Raw genomic sequence first — 22,856 nt, forward strand, 5'->3', positions numbered from 1 at the left:
ATGCCATTTTCAAAAGTAGAACCTGCAGTTATTTTCTCTCCTGCATGACCTGATTTAGTGGGTGTTTGCACTGGAGGGGTATCTAAATTTAGCTGGAGAAAGAAGCAGCATGTGGTCACCTCCCACCCAGGGGAGCTTTTGTGCAGAATATGAGAGACCCAGGTTCAGCTCCAAGTGATCTCTGGTGGCTCCCTGAGAGTGTGCTTTAATCCTCACAGTTTGAGGTACGCTGATGAGCGTGTGCTTTCAGTATGACCTGCCAGAGCTATTCTACTTTTCAAAGAGTATTTAACCATCTGTTGCATAGTAGGGATTGTTGGGGCATTTTCCTAGGAGAGAAGAGACCTAAGTTTGTGTTCTAATAAATAAAAAATATTAATTATATACAACTGTATTTAAACATTCACTGGAGCAAGTACTGAAAGTTAAGGTTTTTTTTTTTCACATAAAATTAGGTTGACTATCAATTTATAGGCTTTCTATAATGAAATGAAAACTGAGCTACTAAAAACCTTAGGACATGGCCCCTACCTTGGGCACAGCTGCTCTTTTGAGACCACAAGTGAGGCACCTAGTGCCCTCGAGAAACTGGAGGGTCTAAGTCCTATCCTTGTGCTTGATACTGTACCGGTGCTGATGCTCTCTCTACTTGGCTTCCTGGGGTTTGGACATCCCATTCTTAGGGTTGCCTACATAGAAAACATAAGGAAAATTAACTTTCATTAACTTCTTAAAAAATGAACTGTCTAAAATGCTAGTAGTTAAGTTTCGCTGACTTTCTTAGAGTAACTGGCAAATTGTTTTACATAAATTGATTCAGAGGTAAATTTAAATTGAACGGATACGTGGTTACTTTAACTCAAAAGCAGTGACAAACCAAGAATTAAATAAAGTTTAAGTAATTTTGAAGTCACACCTTCATCTAATTATTCATCCTGTAGATAAGCTGTCAGATGCCCACACTCTCTTTTTGCATGATTTGCTGGGCAGAGGTGCTTAAACTGCATGTAACAAGTTAAATGATGCAGTATCTAAACCTTTTTGCAGAATACCTCCTGTTTTGTGCTGCCACTTCAGAATACAAAAGGGAAGACCTTATCTGGGGGTTGATAGCCTTCCTCTTGTCCATTCCAAAAAAAACCCATCCCCCCCCCACCCCCAGCTCCACCTTTGTAAGGCTAGCATGAAAATACTCCCAACTGGGCTATGAAGAGGCATTTATAGCTCCTGACAGTAGGTTGAGATAATAGTGAGTTAACAACTTAGCTACTGCTGTTTGGTTGAAAACAATTTTGTGCAATATGGGATTCAGAGAACAGCAGCATGTCTGGAAGAACAAACAGGAAAGAAAAGTGACAGCGGTGGGGTGAGGGTGGGGAAGCTGATGCACAGCCCCCATGGTTTTGGAGCGCACCAATGTGCACGTTTCCAGAAAAATTTCCAATTAGCTGTCCCCAAATCTGAAGTGGCAGTGCTTCAGGCTGTCGGAAAAAAACCTCAGTAAGACAGGGTCTTAAAGAGATGGATCTTTAGAGAGGCACGTCTTCTTTAGCTTTCACTTTCAATTACCTGGATGGCTCGTGAACACATGTAAAAAGAATTGCTCATTCATATTAATGACCCATACATATATGTTTACTCTTTTTTTTTCCCCCAACAGCCCATCTTGCCACTGTTTCAGGCACCAGGCAATAGCTTTGGTTAACTGCAATTTAGTCATTTAGCCAACTATCCATGCTGACTGATGCTGGAGGCTAGTGGCTACCAGGTTTCCCCTTCCTCAAGGATGAGATCTTTCTTCCTGTCTTTACAAAACTACATTTAGTGCAGAATTATGGAGCACTTTTTCCCACTACACTTAGTCTAAAGAACCCCTCAAGCAGTTCTGAATTCCAATGGTGCAATCAAAATTTTAGGAAAAAGAAAGAAAATCTCAGACAACGCTCTTTCCTCTCAGCTTTCTCCTTTTACCACCTGACATAATTTTTACACGCACTGTTTTTTAAACCAGCAAGGTACATTTCCACCTTTTGTTGCTGGCTCTGACTTAGGTTCTCAGCAACACTATTTATACACTGACATTTTTCAAAGAGCTGCATGCTCTACATAGCTAATGAAAAAGGTGGCAGAACCACAGGAAATAAATTAATATTATTCATGGAATACTGAAAAGAGGAAATGGAACAGGGGATCACATTAATTCCAGCAAATACTATTATTTTAAACTCATTTAAATGCAAGTCAAACTTATTGAGCATATCATCCTCGAGAGCAGCTAACATTCATCTTCTTGCTATAATCAGAGCAAACAAAAGCTGCTTAGGGAGTCGGTCAGAGGTTGGCGTTCATAGTTTGCGGGAACAGGCCATTAGCACACTGCCTCTGATGAAACCTACGGATATGGCAGAGGAGGGGCAGTTCTACCTTTATGTTTTCTTTAATTGGAACAATGATTAATTGCATGCATTCCCATCTGTACAGAGGGTTTTACAGTCACTGTCTTTTCATCTGGAGCTGCCAATAAAACAGTCAATGTTATTGCAAAATCTGTTTCCAGTACCATATACCCTAAACTCACAGAACTCTTCCCATTTTAGTACCTATGTCTTTTTGTGATAATTGTAGGCATAATTACAATACCTGTAACAATAAACATGTTATTTTGTTCCTCTGATACCTATTCCAACTTCCAGTTAAACAATCCAGAGACTTAATCTATTTTGCCCCACTCTACATATTTTCATGCATGAAAATAATGATCACACATACTTCTTATGGCTTTTTAATGTACTCCACTGAGGTGAGAACAGGGAGGAATATTTTTATAGCACTGGATAGCCAGACTGTATCCAAGCTTTGCTGTGACTTAGTGGGTGTATCATTTGACTTTTCTGTAACTTTATTTTCTTGTTAATGAAATTGAGAACAATCAATTTCTTTTACGTGGAAGCAGAAAAGTTTGCCCTTGCCCTTCCCTCCCCTCCCTTTCCATTTCATTTTTTAAATAATACCCACCAATGTCATTACACTGAGATTCTGGAAATCAGCCAAGGTAATGAAATGCAATGTATACATGACCTTTATCTTTAAATAATAAAAATAATTTAAATGTTTTAGCCTGTGCAATACTGTCCAAGATCTCATCCACTGCTTACTTCAACAAGAATGGCTGCTAATTTAGTTGTCATGACAACCACATCTCTACTTTCATATTTTCTCCCTTAAGTCAAATTTGTTTATAAACCTCTAAATTGTTTTATGTTCCTATGTTGACCTTATACAAAAAATAAAAATCTCAGGACAGAAAAAAAAACTGAAAAGGAAAAGAGTAGCAGACAACTTAAATTAGGAAAGATTTTGAACTTTTATGCTACTATTTAATTAGTAGTAAAAATATTTTTATGTAATTTTCATAAGTAACTCATAATCTAATTATTGTATAGGACAACATATTGCTTCTAAAGGTCATCAATAACTTAATCTAAAACAAGAAAAAACTGAGCCCGGGTTTCTCTTGTACTAATATTCAATGTATTATCTAAGGATTGCCCACAATGGCTCAGAACTGTGGTTCATCAAATCCAGTATTCTATCTCCAGCATGGGCTAATGCCAGACGCCTCAAGTCACAACTGAACAAAACCTGGAACTCCTGTTCCTTAGGAAAAAAAATCTAATGTCCATTGCTTTCTGAAAACTAATCTGAAAAGGATACATTGTAAAATTAATTGCCGAACAGAAATTCCAGAACTGTTTGATTTGCAAATTTATATGATTTTTCATCAAATCAAAATATTTACCCCATTTAATGTAGCTGAACACAAGTCCTTCATTCCTTGTTCCCATTCAACACCAAATTTAATTCCTGTATGATAGTATATTGTTTGGTGAAGGAGCAGATCAAAGTTGATGCTCCATTCCCCCCCCCCTTTAAAACCAAGCAAACTAACTAGCTAACAAATAAACCCTCTTCAGCCCCCTAACCCACTGCAGAAGTTACAGCCTGGAGGCGTAAACAGTGAGTTCTTTTCATTAGGACTAGTAGTATTTTTCAGACGTGAATGACTGAGAGGGTAGCTTTTCCCCCTCATTCTTTTCTAAACTAAAGAGTTCTAATAATTTACTCCCTCTTCATTTTGAAACCTTTCCATATCTGAAACTATTAACTTTTTTTCATGTCCTTCAGTCATCTTGATAGAATAAGAAAATTCCATGTGCTGTTCAAGGAATGACATACCACTTGTATGTATACAATGGCACTGTGATACCTGCAATGAATTTCCATCCCTTTCTGCAGAAGAGGTTAACATCCTCCTTGCCTTTCTGATTGCCATGGAACGCTGAGCAGATGTTTTTGTTTAGCAGTCGGCAAGGGCATCTTCTTCTCGAGTGAGCACAATTCCTTCAGGATACATCACCTCCACGAGAGTTTAAATTGCCCCACTATCACCTTGCAGTTGTCAACACTGAATTTTATCGATCAGGTTGATTAAGAATTAGCTACCTCTGTACATCTATGAGATATATAATATAAACATGTAGAGGAAACATGTGAAGTGTTGCTTTTCCATCCCATTTGTGTCAAATATTCACCATTTGTTATTTTTAAAAAGTTCTAACCTCTGATGGACTCCCTTTTCGTCTCCCCATTGAAATACTTCATTTGATAGCTTCAGAGCACTTTGTAAAGATTCTCTGAATGCTCAGCTGTGTTTATGAAATGAGACGAAGTGATGTTTCAGAGTAAGACAGACAGATCCCTAAACTAGAAACGTTCCAAATATTAGAACATAAGGACATCTAAATCACGTCTACTTAGGTTTAATTGAGAAACTGCTTGAAGACTGCTGATATCTAACATAATCAAAATGCTGAAGTGTGAACTTCCCTGGAAACAAAGTGAAACTATTTTGAGTTTGATCCAAAATAGAATTTCTGAAGGGGAAAATTATAATAAAACTGGAAAAAAACTGAAGGACCATGAAAGATTTTCTTTAAAATTGGCATCTAGCAAGCAAAAAATATTATCATTCACACAGATGTGTTATTTCCCAGATGTCCTCTAACCACTGTCTTGTTTCCTTCATACAACTTTAATGATAGAGAAGCACCACTTACATATTGCTTTTTGCCTATAATGTCGAGCCGGTAAGTGTTTCATTTTTCTACCTCTTGTTTTGTAAATCCATCTATCTTCTACCAACTCAAGGTGCCCTATAGGGAGCCCAAAAGGCTATTTTAAAAATAAATATTTCATTGGATACTCAAACTATTATATAGCCGAGAGGGGTGGAACATACTCTTAAATTTTGAACAACTTAATTCTACAACTCCTAGTTTTTAATGAATCTGATATGATCCCCCTTATTACCATTACGTATCAGTTTATTCTTACATATCTATACATATATTCCATCTTACATATATTCCATCTCTGGCATCACTCAGGGCTGGGCTATTTCCATGTTAATTTCTGTGGTGGGAATGTGTTTAGAGAAGTAATTTCTGGATGTGATTGTGGTTCCTTTAAGGTCAACAAACACTTGGTATTTAATACTGTACAAAATCAGCTAGCCTATCCCCGATAGGTCAGTTATTGTGCTGGGGAATGACAGGGTAGGGCTTGTCAGGCTGTGGAGCTGGGATAGTCGCATTCATGTGAAGTAAATAGAAGGCCCAGTGGCTCAGCACCTCTTGAAGTCACGTGTTAGTATGCCAAATTGGACGTTTTTTTTGAAGTTATTTTATCCACAGCATTGCTCACTTATCACAGCATAAGGTTGCCCACCAGAGATCATTTGGTCTGCCCTAGTGCTTTGCTGCCATGGATTGGTTTTCCACCCTGTGGAGCTAGGCAAGGAAGATAAGAGGTGAGAAATACCATGAACAGTGATTAGTAGTAGGTATATTTCAAAAATCTACCTGAGTTTCTCTGGCTTACCTGCTTAGCAGTCAATAAGCAAATAAAACAGTTGGAGGACTTAAACGGGGAACCATACAATGGGTAAACCAGAAAGATTAAGACCAATTTTGGGAGAAGCAGTAAAATAAATAAATAGATAAATAAATAAGACTGAAGTGGGAAGGTGCTCCAGGCTCTGACATATGTTCCTAAAATCAAGCTTGACTATAAGGAGTGATTGTCTCTTAACAACAGAGAGACAAATACAATCTGGAGTTGTGCCTCTGTGAAATTAAATGCTCTCAAACATCTGATATTAATGATAGGAGCCACATATCTCTCAATGACAATCAGTATTTTCCACCTAAGCAACCAAAGAATTTTAGACTTTTCTTTATTGAACAGTGATGAGATTAAAGATAATCTAGTAGTAAAAAATGCCTTTGGGTAGAATGCAGACTGTCCTATTTTGCATTAATAGGAAGACAGATCAAAACAGATCTGTTAATAAGTTTCTATTATGAAAGTGAAAGCTCTGAAAACCTAAGGGAACCAATTACTTAAGTCAGACAGAGAACTTATGGACTTGATAATAGATGGGGCTTGAAAATTACTGAAAACTGCCCAAGCAAGTCATGTAGGGAAATAGTCCAATTCTAAAGGGACTAATTACAGCTTTGGCAGTACGTAAGAATAACAGATTTTGCAACGAATGGAGAATACGGCTACTCATTTTGAAACTTACAATGTGCAGGTGTTATATTAAAAATATAAGCTTACAACTGGATAGCTGCACAGATCAAAATCAGCATGTGTACCTAACCTATGCTCAAGAAATACTGAAAGAATTAACTGAGCAGATTAAATTAAAAAGGCTACAAAATTGTACTAAACTTTAAAGGAAAGATTAATTGATAATGGGACACCATGAACATGTGTTTATCACATGATAGTTTGACTAACTTGATACATTTAGTCACCTGACTTATCCAAAGCAGTGATGATGTGGTTTAATTTTTGTATGACTCTTACTGGCACACAAAGAGTGGGAGCTTACAGTAGGTAAAAGGTGGAAAACATCAGCACAGTGGAAGTTCAGATCATCCCCCAGAGTACGCCTTACAGTTGCAGCAACAGAAAATAAGTAAAACAGCAGGTGACAAAAGGTTATGGGTATTGTGATTCACATCAGTAATTTCTGTAAGTTGGTGGCAGGGTCGGAAATAGGGTCAGAAATGGGGTCATAGTTTGAAAACTTAGAACTAGCAGATTCCAGGATCTCTCTGCTTCCAAATGACTATGATCCATCAACGTAACGACACTATGAAAAAAGATTATAGCTCTAGAATACATCATGATAAGAAAAAGTCCCTAACATTTAACCTAAAAATAACTGTTTTGATTTTAACCACCCATGCTCAAAAATACATTTAAATAGACAGAGTTCAGGGAAGAGGGTGATATTCAGAAAGGAGACCTTATTTTAAGCAGACAAAAGGAACTGGTTTGCCTAGCCCAAAAGATAAACCTTCAGAGATGATGCTTACTCTTTTCAGAAAACATCAAGGAGTTTGGGATAATAGGGAAAATTAACCAAACAAACCAAAACAAGTTATTTAACTTAAGAGCATAGTGAGCTAGGTACAAATAAATACAGTGGAAGTTACATCTGTGATCCGTAAGAGAAATGTGATTCTGTAACAGGCTTCCAGAATTGCCTTGTGCAACAGACATTTGACTTCTCGTATGCAACAGGAGACAATTCACTTTGGACCTAAGAGCTCACATTTTGGTATCTGCATAAAAAGGGTGGGGTTTTTTTTTATAGTACCTAAATTATTCCAGTGAATCCCAACGCCTAAACTGAGAAATTGTAACCTTTTCTGGATTCCCTAGCTGTCTCAGCACTCTGTTCCTGGATTACCTACAGTGCACACAGTTAATTTGCTCTGTAAGACACTCTCAATCTCTGTTGAGAGGCACTCCTCCGCAGACAAGATGTTAAGAAACAAATTATACCATAAAATTATACCTGTCATAGCCATAAAGCATTCTTACTATCCGTATCCATTATAGTTGGCGATTTTTCCTCTCAATCTTCCTTTCTTCATTACTTTTCTGCAGCCTTTACTGGTCCTTAGATCAAAATCACCGTGCTTAAGCTTCCTTTTAGGTCTGCTGAAGTTGTAGCAACAGACAGCATTACTCTGTTTTGTTCCCAGCGCAGACTTTTCAAATACTAGTCATTTGCATTTTAAAGCCACCCCTAAAATCCAGAAATGTCACCCAAAAGCTATTAAGAATGATATTTTATTGCTTTTGTATAAACTTCTGCTGATGGTATCTGAAGACAACCTAGTATTCACGTAGTTTTGAACTATACCAACAGAGCCTCAGTCTGTATGAAACCATTTGGTTCATGAATTGATATGTTACAAGCCACGTTAAATGCACTGTGCTACAGAAGTGTAGCCTTTAGGGGAAAAAAACAAACCAGAAAAACTGCCCTGAAGGAAAGTAACTCAATACTTATCACTTAAGGTGCATTATTTGCAAGGGTGAAGTAACCATTACAGGGTTATGAGTGCTTTCCATACCATGCCTTCAGCCAATGAAGTGGCCACAATAGAAGTGGATATGAAAATGACTTTCTACTCATGCTGTCAGCAGGACCACTAATTTAAACATCTGACTGTCCTATCCAAGTTGGTAGCAGTATCCTGACAGCATTCATCACAGCTCATAGATTACCTTTAATTACACAGGCCCCAGTGTTAGGCGTGACCCTATGCTGACTACAGCTACCAACTGAAAGCTGTCAATTCTTTCCAAACAGATACAATTCTGCAGCAATCACTGCTGTGATAAGGTACAGAATATTTCTGGTCAGTCGTCGTTATTGCTGCTGTATTCATTTTCCAGGCTACCTCATCATCCAAGACTGGAGCCTAATGAAATCTGCAGGGCAATTCTTAGGCTTCTGCTCAGAGCAACAGTAATGCAGCACGCCACAGAGACCTAGTAAGAGCAGATCTTTAGAATAGCAGAGTGTGGAAGCAAAACAAAAAAATACGTTCTCAATTGATCAACCCAAAATACCAAAGCTAAAAATTCTGCAGCATGGATTATCGTGACAGTATACCCACTGTGGGGCTCACTGGTTATAATCTATCCCAGTTTATTGTTCCTTGAGGAGTCTGAAGAGTGTCTGAGAAGACTACATAGCTTAGTAAAACTATTTAAATGTCTATCCAGCTAAAAATGTTAAACTCAATTTCAGTTTTGAAATGCAAATTTTCTCACCCTCTGTTTTCATAATGTAAAAACAATTAGTGCTTCATTTCATGTCAATGCACTGCAATTTAAAGGTGTTCTCTGTATATACCAATTGTCAAAAGCACTTCAGGAGTTTCACACAAAAGACAGCCCCAGACTTTCACATTTAAGATTTTATTTAGACACATCCAGCATGGTACACAATTGCAGCTATCCTTTTTCCACTGACAGATACTGTGCAGACTTCAACTCTGCAAGAAAAAAAAAAAAAAAATTAAATTCAAGAACTCTGTGTTACCTTTGAATCTAGAAAAGCTATAAATACATGCTATAGCTAGAATTTTGATGGGCTTTGCTTCATCCACCATGTGCTTTTGTAGCACAGGCCTTGACTTACATGGAATCATGCTGTTCTAATGCTCAAATTCAACACAAGTCTTAAGAGACAAAAACATCAGACTGGCTAAGGAATTACACAGAAGACCGAAATTTGTTCCAATTATGAGATTCCAGTGAGGATTGTTACTTCCTTCCAAAAACTACCCAAGTCATTCCAGCTCCTAAAAAGGTTTTATTATTTCTCAGATTATAGAATTGACAATACCAGGTAGTGGTGTCCAAAGTGGAATCAGATTAAGATAAATTGAAGTGGCCTTTCAAACGGAACTGGTATGCTTGCAGTTTGAACTATGTCTGAGGTTTGCTTTGTCTGTCAGGATCATCACCATTAATGACCTTATTTTAAGTGGACTTTATACTGTAAATGGTGAGGAACATTGTATGCAGATAGTGTGCTTCTTTTGACATGGCTGAACTGAAATTCAGAAAATCTTGTTTTCCACTGAGTTATAACTGGCACATCAGAAAGCGTTTACAGTATCACAGTTTCTCATACTGTTTTGTTCACATCACATATGCCAGTTATTCCTAAGCTTACATGAAGTGTAGCTTTGTTTTCTCAAAGAAAGAGGTAGGCATTGTTTTGGTCATAGTTATTATTCAAATCAAAGCAGTAGCACTCTTCTGTCAGTTAGCCCAGCTGCAGCCAGAGAGGTGTGGCCTTTGGGGAGTCAAAGTACAAGAGCTGCAGCAGCCTTGTGAAGGAAACAAACCTATTCATAACTTGAGCTAACATGAAACCAAAGACCGCAACTCCAGCTAGCTGGAGTGCGAAAAGCTGAGAAGTGTAATAATTGTTTTAGATAAGGTTTGACTCTTTAAAGCCCGGGTTTGACCACAGATTCCACTATGCTATGAAATCTAACAAAATCTGTTACCCAGTTAGTACAGTTACAGTCTGTCCTCCTCATTTCTTAAGAAGCTGGTGTCTGACTATAAGGAAAGGGGCGACAAATCCACTTCCAAAGAATCCACACATTAATGCAAGTAATCGCCATTTGTTTTCCACAGAAAATGGAAGGTTCTAGAAGACAAAAGTGAATTTTAGTTTTGCACTCAATACAGTAATTACTTTCTCATTGACTTGAAAATGGTGAGAAGCTTGGAGCACTAACAGATGGAGTCAAACTGACAAAATAAATATTCAGCCTCAAAACAATTTGCCTTTGTCTCAAGGAAAGAAACACAGTAATTAGAATAACAGTTTGGATATGAACTCCGGAGGTCATTTTGTGCACTCTCCCCCCATTTCAAAGCAGGGCCAGTTTGCTGAAGACCTCACCCAGGTCACGAATAAACGTCCTTGAAGACACAGACCCCACATGCTCTCTCGGCAACATGTTCTGATACTTAGTTACCTTCACTTTGAAGATTTTCCTCATGTTCATTAGGCATGTAAAACTCATTTTTAGATGCGGGACTTAACAAGTTAAGCACATGGCACATCAGAAAGCGTTTACAGTATCACTGTTGACATTCATATTGCAATGCTCATCACCTGTGCCACTGGAGTGGAGGGTTGCAGGGAAGCACAGGGAAGTAATTCACACCCCAATTCGCTTTCCCGTGGCCGGGGCAGGCCTGCAGCTTCAGCCTCACGGCTTCTGTGCAGCAAACCTACCGATTCACCCCCGGTACCTCACCCAGGAGCTGCGGCGCGGCTCCCCCCTCGGCTAGGCCCGCCGAGGGGCCGGGAGACCGCCAGCGCGGTTGTCCTTCAGCGACACGTTTCTCCCTCTCCCGCTCTCTCCCACAGAGCCATCACCTTTCTCGCAGGGAGACGTTGCCCTCCCTTCCCCTTCATCCTCAGGCAGCACCCCCCCCCCCCCCCCCAGCCAGGCCGCAAGCCTCTTCCTTGCGACCTTCAGGCCACGCCGCAGCGCGCCTTCTCCCCGCGTTACCTTTCCAGGGCCATCCTCGTAGTGGCTCCTACGGAGGGCGGAGGTGGTGAACCTGCGGACACTGGCAGCCAGCATGGTACCGACCGGGGAACGCCGCAAACCTCTGCCCTGCGCGACCTTCCCTCAGCACCGCCGGCGCTTTCCGGGAGCGGGAGCGGAGCGGAGAGGCGGGCCGCTGCCTCGGGGCATGCTGGGAGTTGTAGTCCCGCGGAGGTACGGCCGCGTCACATGGTACCAAGGCGCAGCCTGTGATTGGGCGCGCCCGGCGCCGAGGAGGCGGGAGCCCATCCCGCCTGTTTCCACCCCCGCCCGCCATTTTGTGAGCTGGTCGGTCTTCCTCTCAGCTAAACGGCGACGTCCTCTCTGCAGGCGTGACGGAAGTTCAGCCGTCAGAGGAGGAAGTGGGGGCGATTGCGACAGTCGGAGCGGAAAGCAAATAACCGTCCCCGTGATGCTTCGGGCTGGTCTTGCGAATAGCGCAGTCCAGTTTGCGAAGTAGAGATCCTGAAACTTAGCTTTTTTTTTTTAGGGTAGCAGAGGCGGCGTCGGCGGCGTCGTGAGTCAAAATGCGAGCTTAATCTCTACAGTGCTGCATAAATAAGGGTTACTGGCCGTCCCAGTGAGAGTGGGCAAGAAAAATAGTGAAGGTTTATGTCGTACTGCCGACTGTGAAGAGTGTATTCTGGCATAGTGTTCTTACAAAGTTATACTTCAGCGAAACTTTGACAGTGTGGAGGAAAATAAAAACAAAACACCACCCTTCATGTTTGGGAAAGGAATAAGAAACCCCATGAAGTTATTTCTAAAATTATGGTATCTATCTGTTTTCTTATATAGTTTATTTTATTTTTCAGTAGAAGTTTGATTCTGCTATCTCTTGCAGGAAACAAATTTTAAGTAGCTTTTCTTCATAGTTACCTAACATTTATGGGAGGACTTTTTTATGCTGACCAACATAACATAAAGCGAGGCAAGTTGAGAGAACTGTAAATTTGAGCAGTAAGACATAATTACATTAGCTTTTATTTTAGAAAATCTTTTGGAAAATGTGAAGAGTAAGGAGTTACAGATTGTTTTGAGAGGCAAAGTACTCAAGCAGAAGACAGGCAACATAAAACAACAGTGTTACTTGAATGTTTAACAGTTTAAGTGAAGTGGAATTAAGTACAAAGATTCAATTAATTAAAAATTTATTTTATAAATTTGAAAATGGTACAATAAAAATTAATTTGCACTAGGTGTACTTAAAAATGCGTCAGAACCAGTTAAGGGAATAAGCAGTAGATTTAGACTGAAGTGCATTCCCACACCTGAGTTTTGATGTGAATAAATTAAACTGCAGGAAAATGCAGCAATAAGTATCTATACTTTGGAGCTCAGCACTAGCACTTGAATTGTTTCAGGTTAGAGTGTAATTTGGCTCCATTTCTAACTGAATGCCTTGTAAAACCAGGAATTCTCAGCAACTTTTTTGACCTTGTGGTCAAAAAGTACCTTGTGGTACTTTTTTTCTGTAGTGTTTTGTTGATGATACAGGGTCAAGCCAGTTGGAATTTTAAATTAGATAATCCTCATCCACATGTGTATTGATGTCTTCATCAAAACTTCAAGAGGTTTGTAATGTTGGCCTTCTCGTTATGGAACCAAATTCAACATCCCCACCCTGGGGTTATATTTGTTCATATGTCTGCTTGTTCTAGCATTGTTATAATCTCTGCTAAAACATCCTTACAGATTACAGTTTCACAAACCTGTAGATCTTGGAAACTGTCAGAATAAATGGGTATTGTATTTGCCATGCAAGGGAATTTTGAGTGAGACCTTAGCCTAATCATTAGTAATTCAGGTGATCATCATAACTTTCTCTTAGAGGTTTTACATGGGTGTCATTTCGTCCTGGTTATTAACCAGTGCTTATTTTGTCCATAGATACATCATAGCCTGTTAATGCAGATCCTGTTCTGTCCCCCCTCACAAAAAAAGTCTGTGTCATGCAACCAAACTATGTTTCTTCTGCAGTGAATATCAGTGCAGAGAATCCATTTTGGCACGTCTGCAAATGGCCTTGTCATTTCTAGGTGCTTCTTCATTCCTTGACCATTAATAGGTCATGCAGAACTCTAGGACACCTTCTACCACTGTTTGTAGTTTAGTTGTGATTCCTTTAATTAGTTGTTTTTTTTTTTTTTTTGCATTTCTTTTCCTCTGTGTAGTTATATTTTTAATTTTATATGTCAGAGTTTAAAATTATTCATTTGCTAATTCTTAAGTGTATTGGAGGTTGCTTTCCTGTTTTTGTTAACTTCCCTTGATATTTAGGTAGCCAGGCCTCTTTTCCTCCCTTTCTCAAGCTTCTCCTAATCAGAATTAATAGCACAGTGGTGCTCTGCTTCCTGTATGGCTGTCTGCTTTATCATCTTTTTAACAAGTGTTCTTATGTAGCTCTTCTCTTCCTCTAAGGGATTTTATGGTGTTTGTTGCTGCTGAAGCGATACTGAATATAGGTATAAAGATCTGTGTTACACAGTGGCACTTCAGTGGTGAGATTTTGTGTGAGATGAAGGTCGTTCATGTTGTTCAGGACCAAGTAAAACATTTGTTTTCTTCTTACAGTCTCTAGCCAACTGATTCACTCAGCAATCGATACGGTTTAAATATTACTTCTCTGTATAACATCACAAGGTAATTTTTGCTCAGTCTACTCAGGGGTAATTTTAGCCACTCAGTGGAATTGCAGTTCTTGTCCTAACGCTATTGTAAATTTCTTCATCATGCCACAGCTGGTGTTGCCCTCTTGGCGGGGAGAGTGGTGTCACAGTACTATGTTGCTGCTGGGCTTAGACCTGCCACCCATATAGATTTTGTGTTATGCAGTAAGGCTATTAAGTAAAAACAGATACTAACCACTGTGAGGTAGAGAATATTACCCCACCAGTGTCAGTTTACTCACTGCCTTTCCTGTGTATATCGAATCCTCCTAATACAGTGTTTTGCTGATTGACTTAATTCTAGTGAGTTTATGATAGGCTGATGTGTCATGGTTTCCTTTTAGGGCTGTGTTGCATATTTCCACAGAAATTAACGTTAGAAGTGACAAAAGCAGTAGATATGGTACCTGGACGTCCAGATAATCCAGAAATCATCTAGGTTGACTCCTACAGTCATACAGTTACAGGCCTTCATTGGAAATAGTAGTTTACTCCTTGAACTAATGGTTTACATATGTTTTCTAGGTAGACAGAAATAGCGGTCTGTAGGTAGATAAGATAGAAAGTGATAGATCTTCAGGAGGAGGAGTTACCTGTTTTACAGCTGGTGAAGAAATTTGTATGAATGCTCATATATTTGTTCTTCAGAGTATAAACTAGGAAATGAGGTATGCCCATCCAGGCGTTTGAGAAAACTATGAAGGAAATGTTTAGAGAAACAGACTCAGTTGCCATCGATTGGAATTTGAAATGAAATGAAAGATAGTATCTCTCAAATTATTAAAAATATGATGTACAGTAATGATAATGAGGATAATGAGGTAGCAGGGCAGATTATTATAGGAGTTGGTCAATACTCCACTGGGTGCCTTTGTAAAAAGACTGTCTAACTCACATACAAATTTTGGGCCTTACAATTACAGGGTGAAATTACCTGTCCTGTGTTAATGTGGAGGGTCAGAACGGATGATTAGAATGGCACCTTCTGGCTTTTAAATCTATGAATCTCTGAAACTAGGCTTTTAAGTCACATACGGCTTATTATATCTACAATTCTTCCTTCCTTTAAAAAACCTGTTACTATAATTGCTTAGATTTGCCAGGTTACCTTCTTCATCTTCAATAATGTACTGCAGTTTGCTGCTTGTGAATGTGACTTGGTGATGAATTCTTTCAGGTGCTGCTTACTTACTGCTACCCACTTTTCCCCACAAAGAACATTCCTCTTCTTGAAGTATAAGGTAAAAATATAAGTGAGAAAAAACCCAGGTAGCTGAAGAAAAGAAAGCTTTATATCTATCTTTTGTTATCTTGATGAGAGAAACATAGAAAGCTTAGTGGACATTTTTGCAAAATACACAGGGCCATACAGGGCTGTGCATTTCCAAGCTGATCATGCCAATCACTGAGATGCAATGATAGAACTAAGGTACAAGTCATACTGACTTTTTCAGTCTTGTTTTGTGAGTGAAGGAAACAGCTGTCTTTAAATACTGAAATTTTATGTGGTTAAGTTCAGATGCATGTACTTCATAAAAACTTTTTAATACCATAAAATCCCTAAATTTTTTAGCAGAGGTTTCAGGAGACAAAACAACTTTCATCTATGACATGAAAATACTGTTTTTCTTCAGAAATCCCATATATTTATTGACAAGGTAAATTATTTTATGGAGCAGTGAAAATTAGGAGTTAACCTCCCTCTGGTCATAAAGTCAGATATTAACCACAAGATTAAGCAGTTGTTAAATGCAAACTAATGAAGGGGAAAGGCTGAACAGAAGCTGTAAGAAGCATTATACAATGGAAATTAGTTACATATTTTTAGCAGAACTATGAATTAACGGGTATCTTTTATAGAAGTAGGGTAATTTGTCAGTTTCTTACTCTAATTTCACAACTGTAGAAGTATGTATTTCATAACAGTAACTTAGCTTGCCTTATATATGACAGCTTTTTTTTTTTTTTTTTTCTTCTTTCAGTGGAGTATTCTGGAATGTAAAAGTATGTTACAAATATAAAATAATCAGAGAATAGAATTAAAAATAACATGGGGTTTGCCAACCAAAACCAAAAGGTGTTAGTATGTGAATCATCTCTATGGAACATATACTTTCTTTGCTTCCAAAGACCCCACATAAGTCTCTGGAAAGTGAAACAGAATAGTAGGAAGAATTGTCCTGCGGAAATGGTTACAGTGTTGTTGTGGATGTGGATAGTATAAGGATGCTTGAGGGAGATGGTTGTTAGGAGAAGTTATATCTTTTATTATATTATTACAGATATAGTAGTTAAAACTAGCCAAGCTTCCAAATGTGCAAGCTTTCCTTAAGGTGTGAAATTGATGGAGTTATTTTGAAAGGTAAATACAGACTAAAAATAGTATTTGTAAGGCATAGTTCAAAGGACACTTTTTTTCCCTCCAGGTGTTTTTTTGAGTGGATCAGTTCACATATGCATGTGTAGTTGCACAAAAGCTTATGCTGGCCCACAGAAAGGTGTGGAGCAGTTGTAGCAATGAAAAGGTGAAAACGGAGGCGTAGAATTAGTGCTTTTCTTGGCAGCAACATAAGTTTATGTTGGCAAAAAGGTCTTGTCCAACTACAGCTTTAGGGCTGAATACATTCATATTATTTGGGATTAGGGCATGATAAAATTATTGCATGCGACAAATCACATTCTTTCCCATGTCCCAGACTTCTAATGTCTAGTACATTGACGAATTCTAACTCTCAGGATTATCCTTGATAATATTCAAGATAGTATGTTCCTGCGGTAGGTGTTAAAATATTTTGCAATTTTATCAGAGTTTGTCATGATATGTTATAAACTAGAGTATAGAATCATTGGAGAATTCTTTTTTGCCTGTAATATCTTTACATCCAAAGGTCTTCCTGACACTCCACTGTGAGCTTTTTTTTTTTGTCTTTTTGTCAACTACTGCTCCACAAATGCAACTACTTCCCTTTTATTTAAAACTCTGTAATTAACATTGTTAACATTTTACGGTTAAAATATTAACATGCTGATAATTAGCAAATGCAGTTAGACTTGCTGTTCTCAACAAAAATTAAAATACTATGATTTTTGACTCTGTTTGAAACCTGAAAGAGAGCCTTTGCATCCAAAACTGGCCTGTTGGCTCCAGATGTTTAATTTGGTTTACTGTTAGGGTTGTAGGGGGAAGCGACACAGTACCGATGTAATTCATACTTTTAAGTCATGATAACTACAGAAGTGCTATAGGAACTTCTTTGTAGTGTATCTGCATGTTAGACAGGGTAGTCACTTGTAAGAACAGTAGAGTCAGTTCCCTGTGAAAAACACAGGTAATGTGAAAAGTTCGGCACATATTTATAGATTGAATGGTAGGAAAGTGAGTTGAGCATAGCTGTAGCTGGATGTGCATAGTGGCAGAATTACCAGTTTAGAAATGTACCTAAATAAACTTATTTTCACCTTATGTGGAATGTTTCAAAAATTGTTCCTTCATATAAATGATTCCTTATGGATGTGAAGTCTAATTTGTATTTATGAAAACACATTTCACAAGCTGAATTGAGTGTCTGACAATAATATTTTACATTGACAAAATTTTTTTTCATTAATCTCAAATTGTGTCGCAACATTAATTAAATCTCACAAAAGTCAGTATAAAATAGGTACTGGAGGGTTTATTATATGGAATCTATTTTAGAGATTTCGTGAGAATACAGCACTTGACGAGTGACTAAGAGCTCCTTTGCACTATTTATTTTGTCTTGATGTCTTTTTCTAAAATGGAGTATGTAAAGCTCCTTATTTATTATCATAGACACCAAGACACATTTGTTTTTTAATTACAGTGATCAGCATTATAATTACTTACATTTTGAGCTATCTCAATGTAACAGTCATTACTTGGTTGCTAAAACTTATGTTTGAAGGAGCTTTTTTCTGTACAGGAGTGTGTAGGAGCCTTGGAATCACCTTATTTACCGCAAACTTATTTTCAGGTGCAATACTGAATTTACATAGGTAGTAAAAGCCAAAAATGCCTTTAATTTTTTTGCCCTATTTGTGCTTATTTTTTACATAGTTTAACAAAGGTTTTTTTAATGAAATGCCTTTTTTATCAGAGGGGTTTGAAGCTGCCTTACTCATTTCTCCAGCATCAGGGCAGTATGTGGTTGAAAATATGCAAAAGGGCAAAAAAGGCTCCTCAAAATACAATTATTCTAATATACCCATAATGTATATGATATGCGTACTTGTCAGACTTTTTTCTTTCAGTTTCCTTATTTACAATTCTTTAGTTATGCACAAGTTTTTTTAGTATATTTGTATTTATGAAATAATTATTTTTAAATCAGTTTAGATAAATTGGGCCATTATGATCAGCTTTCCTGCTGTAGAAGGAACTAATTTATTTAAATGTATTGTGCAAATGGGGGGTTAGTCCTCTTAGTGTTTCATTTTTTCACATTTGTAAAATTTTCCATTGATACTTTGTTTCTGGCAGTGTAAGTTCAGAGCAATACACATTGACTGTCTCTCTGACTGAGGAAAGTATTGAATAACAGTCTCACATGTATCTTTGTTTAAAAAAGAAAATTGAGCATGTGTTTTTTGTCTAGTAATCTCAGAAAGAAGTGCTGAGGGGTAGAACTCATTTTAATATCAGTGTTCTCAACAGGTAATTAGTTGCGTCCAAAGCCATGATAGATATTGTGAACGTTTCCTAGAGAAAGATACTCTTTACAGTAGGCTAAAATTTGTGATACGTTGGGCTAACTAAAAAGCCTGGTAGAGCCCATAAATGCTGTTGAGTTTTGAAGGAGGTGTTTAACTTATCTGGGAAATTTTTTTTCTATGGATAGTTAAAAAGACCAAATTACACTCAAACTACCAAATCAAGCAGTTGATGTACAATTAATTGGAAGGGGCTTGTTTGTGTGCACAAGCTATCTTTATATGTGGTAAAATGTTATCACATACATAGCATGAATGCAACTATTACTGAAAGAGGTGGCTTACGTCAGTACAGGCATTCCTGTAGAGCATATTGAATTCTGTCAACAGTCTGTTCCACTTCCTCACTTGTATACTTGTGTGCAGGTTGCTCCAGTATGCATATTTTAATTATAAAAACCTCCACACTTTTAAGCAAATTAGTAATACCCATTTAGATGCGATGTCAAAGATAAACATTGGCAAATCTGACTAAGATGTCAGAAAAAAAAAAAAATATATTAAACTCCAAACATTTGGAGATCTTAGCTTAAAAGTAGCTGTTTGTAGTGTAGTAGCTATAGTAGTTTTTGGTGGTGAAGTATTATACCAGGACGGAGCTGGTACTAAGGCTAATCTGCAAAATTTTACTCAGCTTCTTGGAATTTCCACATTACATGGGTGGATTTTCTCATGGCTTGCAACATAAGTGAGGCCAGTGTTACTGTGTTCTCTATGCATGTTTGTATGCCTCCTTTGATAAGATTTGAACCTTCTGGCCACTTACAATACATTCAACAAAGGACACTAAAATAGTAAGTTTCTGTAATTTCCATGAAAAGAGGTGACTGTGCATAGGAAAGAAAAATTCAGGAGCATTTGCCTAGTGTGATAAGTGGTTTGCTTTTATTGTTTTCAGTCATGGTAGGCGTATGCACCTGAGGAGTTTGTTGGGCAAATGAACATTAGCCTTTTAGGGCGATGTGAGGAAAATACAATTGGACTTTGCAGGGTGATCCCTTTGAGCCTGACATGGGGGATGAATCTTGTCCGAGGCACAAGGGGCTACAAAATCAGTAGCTGAGGCAGGAGGTGTAGTTTGCAGTGAGAGTGTGTGTTGATAGACATATGAAGACTATCATGTTAGTGTGGACTGTTTGTCCTAAGGTCTTTGGGGTTTTGGTTTTGTTTTTTTTTTTTTTTTCCTCCTTTCCTTCATTTTTTCTTTTTATATTTTTAGCTGGCCTAATAAAGTGGGAAAGAGAGGCTAACATGTTGTAAGCTTTGAAAATGCACCTGTTTTTCTTGTTACTCAGAATCTTGCTGGCTTCTGAGTTTATTCCACAGCATGTGCTGTGAATAATTACTTGCCAAAGCAGAATACATTTGTTTACCCGACATGAAGGTAATAGGAGTTAAAATGGCATGAAGAAATGGAGAATCTCACAGGTGAAGTTGGAAAGGATGTTATGGTATCCACCCTCATTGTGAAAACCCATATACTGTGGGGGAGGATGTAAGCCATATGGAAGGAGTGTGGTCTGCTGAGAAGAATTGATCTAATCCTGTAGATGGTACACGTCCTCCAGCCAGCGTCAATATGCTCTTGCACTGAGAGTGGTTCTGCATCAGGACTGCTCAAAGATAGAGGAAGCAGGTGGTCAGAGTTGGAAACTCTGTTATGCAGGTAGTTGAGAGGACTGGGACTACCTGGAAACTTGGCTGCCACAAAGGTACCAGGCTTAATGAGATGTCTAGGTTGCTTAGGTATGGAGGAGGAACTTGGCAGTCATGTATCACGTTGGTGCTGACATAGGGAAGAAGGTGAGTGCCTGGGAGACTAAACCCAGGCTGCTGGAGGAGTCTGACTGACCAGGATCTTCATGACAGTGTTGTATGAAATAGTGATCATGCTGTGTCTGGGTCCTGGGAGGCAGATAGAGCTCTGGCGCTGTAATGCATAGATGAGATAATAGCATAGAGAGGAGGCATTAAAGCTGTTGGTTGTCATTCAGGGACTGCAGTGCAGACATAACATAGGTTATCTACATCTAGGGAGGGACTTGCCAACTGAAGTACCATTTGCCAAAACCTCAGTCCATCCCTAAATCTAGACTGATATTACTGCATAATGTTTCAGGGAATAAGGAAAAAGAGAGCTGAAATTAATTTGAACAGAAAGTTTGAAAACCTCAGTTGCTCAAAGGTGCATTGCCACTTGCTATTGATCAGTCAGTATTTCTGTGAGAAGACTGCATTTCAAAAGAAATACAGCAGTTAAAGGGAGGTGAAGGTGGATGGAGGAATATACATTTTTTTTGGTACTTTTTATGAAAAAAATTAACTACTAAAGGTCATATTGTATTTCTCTATAACTTACTGGACCAATGCAATTACACCTCTATTTACTGTTGTTTTAAGTACTTTCATGGAACAGTTTCTGGACTGACATTTTCAGAAACTTGTAGTTAGCCATAAGCAATAGCAATATTAACTTTCTAATAGCAGTAGATTGTTCTGCTGCTAAGTAAGTATTGCTCTTATTCTTCTTGTTTATATGTTGTCAGAATATAGATTCACTTGTGACAGTCCACACACAACAGTTTTTGACTGTCTTTTACAAGGATGCCTGCCAGTGGAATTACTTCTGACTTACCTTGATTAAAGAACAGTAGCTGGCATTTCTAAAACCCATTATGAGATACATTAAACAGACATACCAGTGTTGACAGGAGGTGAAATTACGTAATTTTAATTTTGAGATCACTGAGGAAGTAAAAATAGTTTAATATCGTAGTGCTCAGAGCTCAAAGCTAGAGCTTCGATCAGATCCTAATTTACTGACAGATGTTCTCTTGATATGCAACATTTCTTTGAGGAGGGAGGTTAGTCAGTTTACTGTCAGTCTCAAGAAGTAGTGAACTGGCCTGCTCTGCCTGTGGACAGATGAAAGTCTTCTGACAACTTGTAGAAATATGCTCTCATTCTGCAGTAGCCATGATACTGGTTGGGCTGTGTGCTTATGGTTACCCTCTGTACTGCAGGGCCTTAAGAACACAAGGCTCTGTTACTTGATGATGGCCTTACATTTAAATATTTACACATATAGCAGTATGCAAAATGTATGTATTTATATACATATATATATATATAGCTTAAAGATAAGCAGTCTTTACAGCTATACAGCACCCTTGGATATGGGAGAAGTCTGAGAGTCTCCTTTTTTTTTTTTTTTTCCCAGGGGTGGTATTTATCCCTGCTATAAATATATCATCTTAAACTATGCACATTTCTTAGCATAGTTTGATTCATTATTAACATCCCAGTTCAGTCAAGTTATTTTATTTACTAGTGAGCCTTTCAGTCCCTCCACTGACCTCTTCACTGATACCTCCTCTAAACTTAATTTTTCAAGACTGTTTTTGTAGTATGCTGTTTAAATTGAATGTGTCATCTACCAATGATCGTTATCATGAAATATTAACTGTTCAAAATGTTGAATGTGAAATATGCTGGTGGCCTCTAGTTTATATTCATTATGCATCAACATTACCACCTTTGTTTATGAGGTCAACAAAGAGCTAACATCTGCCAAAGCACAGGTATTTTTTGTTTAAGAACTGGCTGTGTTTGGTCAGCAGTCAGGCATGCTGAAGGAACAGTGAGTTTAGTCTTGGACTTACTTACGAATTTGCTATGTAATTCGAACAGTGCTGACTCTAAATATGAACTTAAAATGAGGTAACAATGAAGGTGATTCACATCCTCTTGATTGCAAGCAGTAGCAAAATCATTGCACTAGAAAATCAGGAGTCATATTTATCAGTCGAATGAATAAGAAGGGTAGGAGGGAGTATTTCAGTGATACACTTTTCATAGATAATCAGAAGATATTGCACTAAATTTACTTGGTAGAGTGGCATTGTCAAAATGTTTTCAACTATTGTCTGACATAGGTTCC

The 22,856-nt window shown here is 38.2% G+C and overlaps 1 protein-coding gene and 2 non-coding genes across 3 annotated transcripts; all 3 read right to left on the reverse strand.

Moving 5' to 3' along the window:
- Positions 1-9,335: 9,335 nt before the first annotated feature.
- On the reverse strand, positions 9,336-11,661 carry LOC104362054 (cytochrome c oxidase subunit 7C, mitochondrial). Its single transcript, XM_032994795.2, has 3 exons — positions 11,478-11,661; positions 10,455-10,600; positions 9,336-9,428 (listed from the first exon to the last, which is right to left on the reverse strand). Exons 1-2 carry the CDS (start codon positions 11,550-11,552, stop codon positions 10,484-10,486), a joined length of 192 nt encoding a protein of 63 aa, XP_032850686.1. The 5' UTR covers positions 11,553-11,661; the 3' UTR covers positions 9,336-9,428; positions 10,455-10,483.
- Positions 10,034-10,095, reverse strand: LOC116962035. Its single transcript, XR_004407333.1, has one exon. It is a non-coding gene; the product is annotated as a small nucleolar RNA Z39 (small nucleolar RNA).
- LOC116962036 lies at positions 11,018-11,080 on the reverse strand. Its single transcript, XR_004407334.1, has one exon. It is a non-coding gene; the product is annotated as a small nucleolar RNA Z39 (small nucleolar RNA).
- Positions 11,662-22,856: the final 11,195 nt, after the last annotated feature.

Source organism: Tyto alba, unplaced genomic scaffold (assembly GCF_018691265.1).
Source record: "Tyto alba isolate M040663 unplaced genomic scaffold, T.alba_DEE_v4.0 Super-Scaffold_13, whole genome shotgun sequence".
NCBI lineage: Eukaryota > Metazoa > Chordata > Aves > Strigiformes > Tytonidae > Tyto > Tyto alba.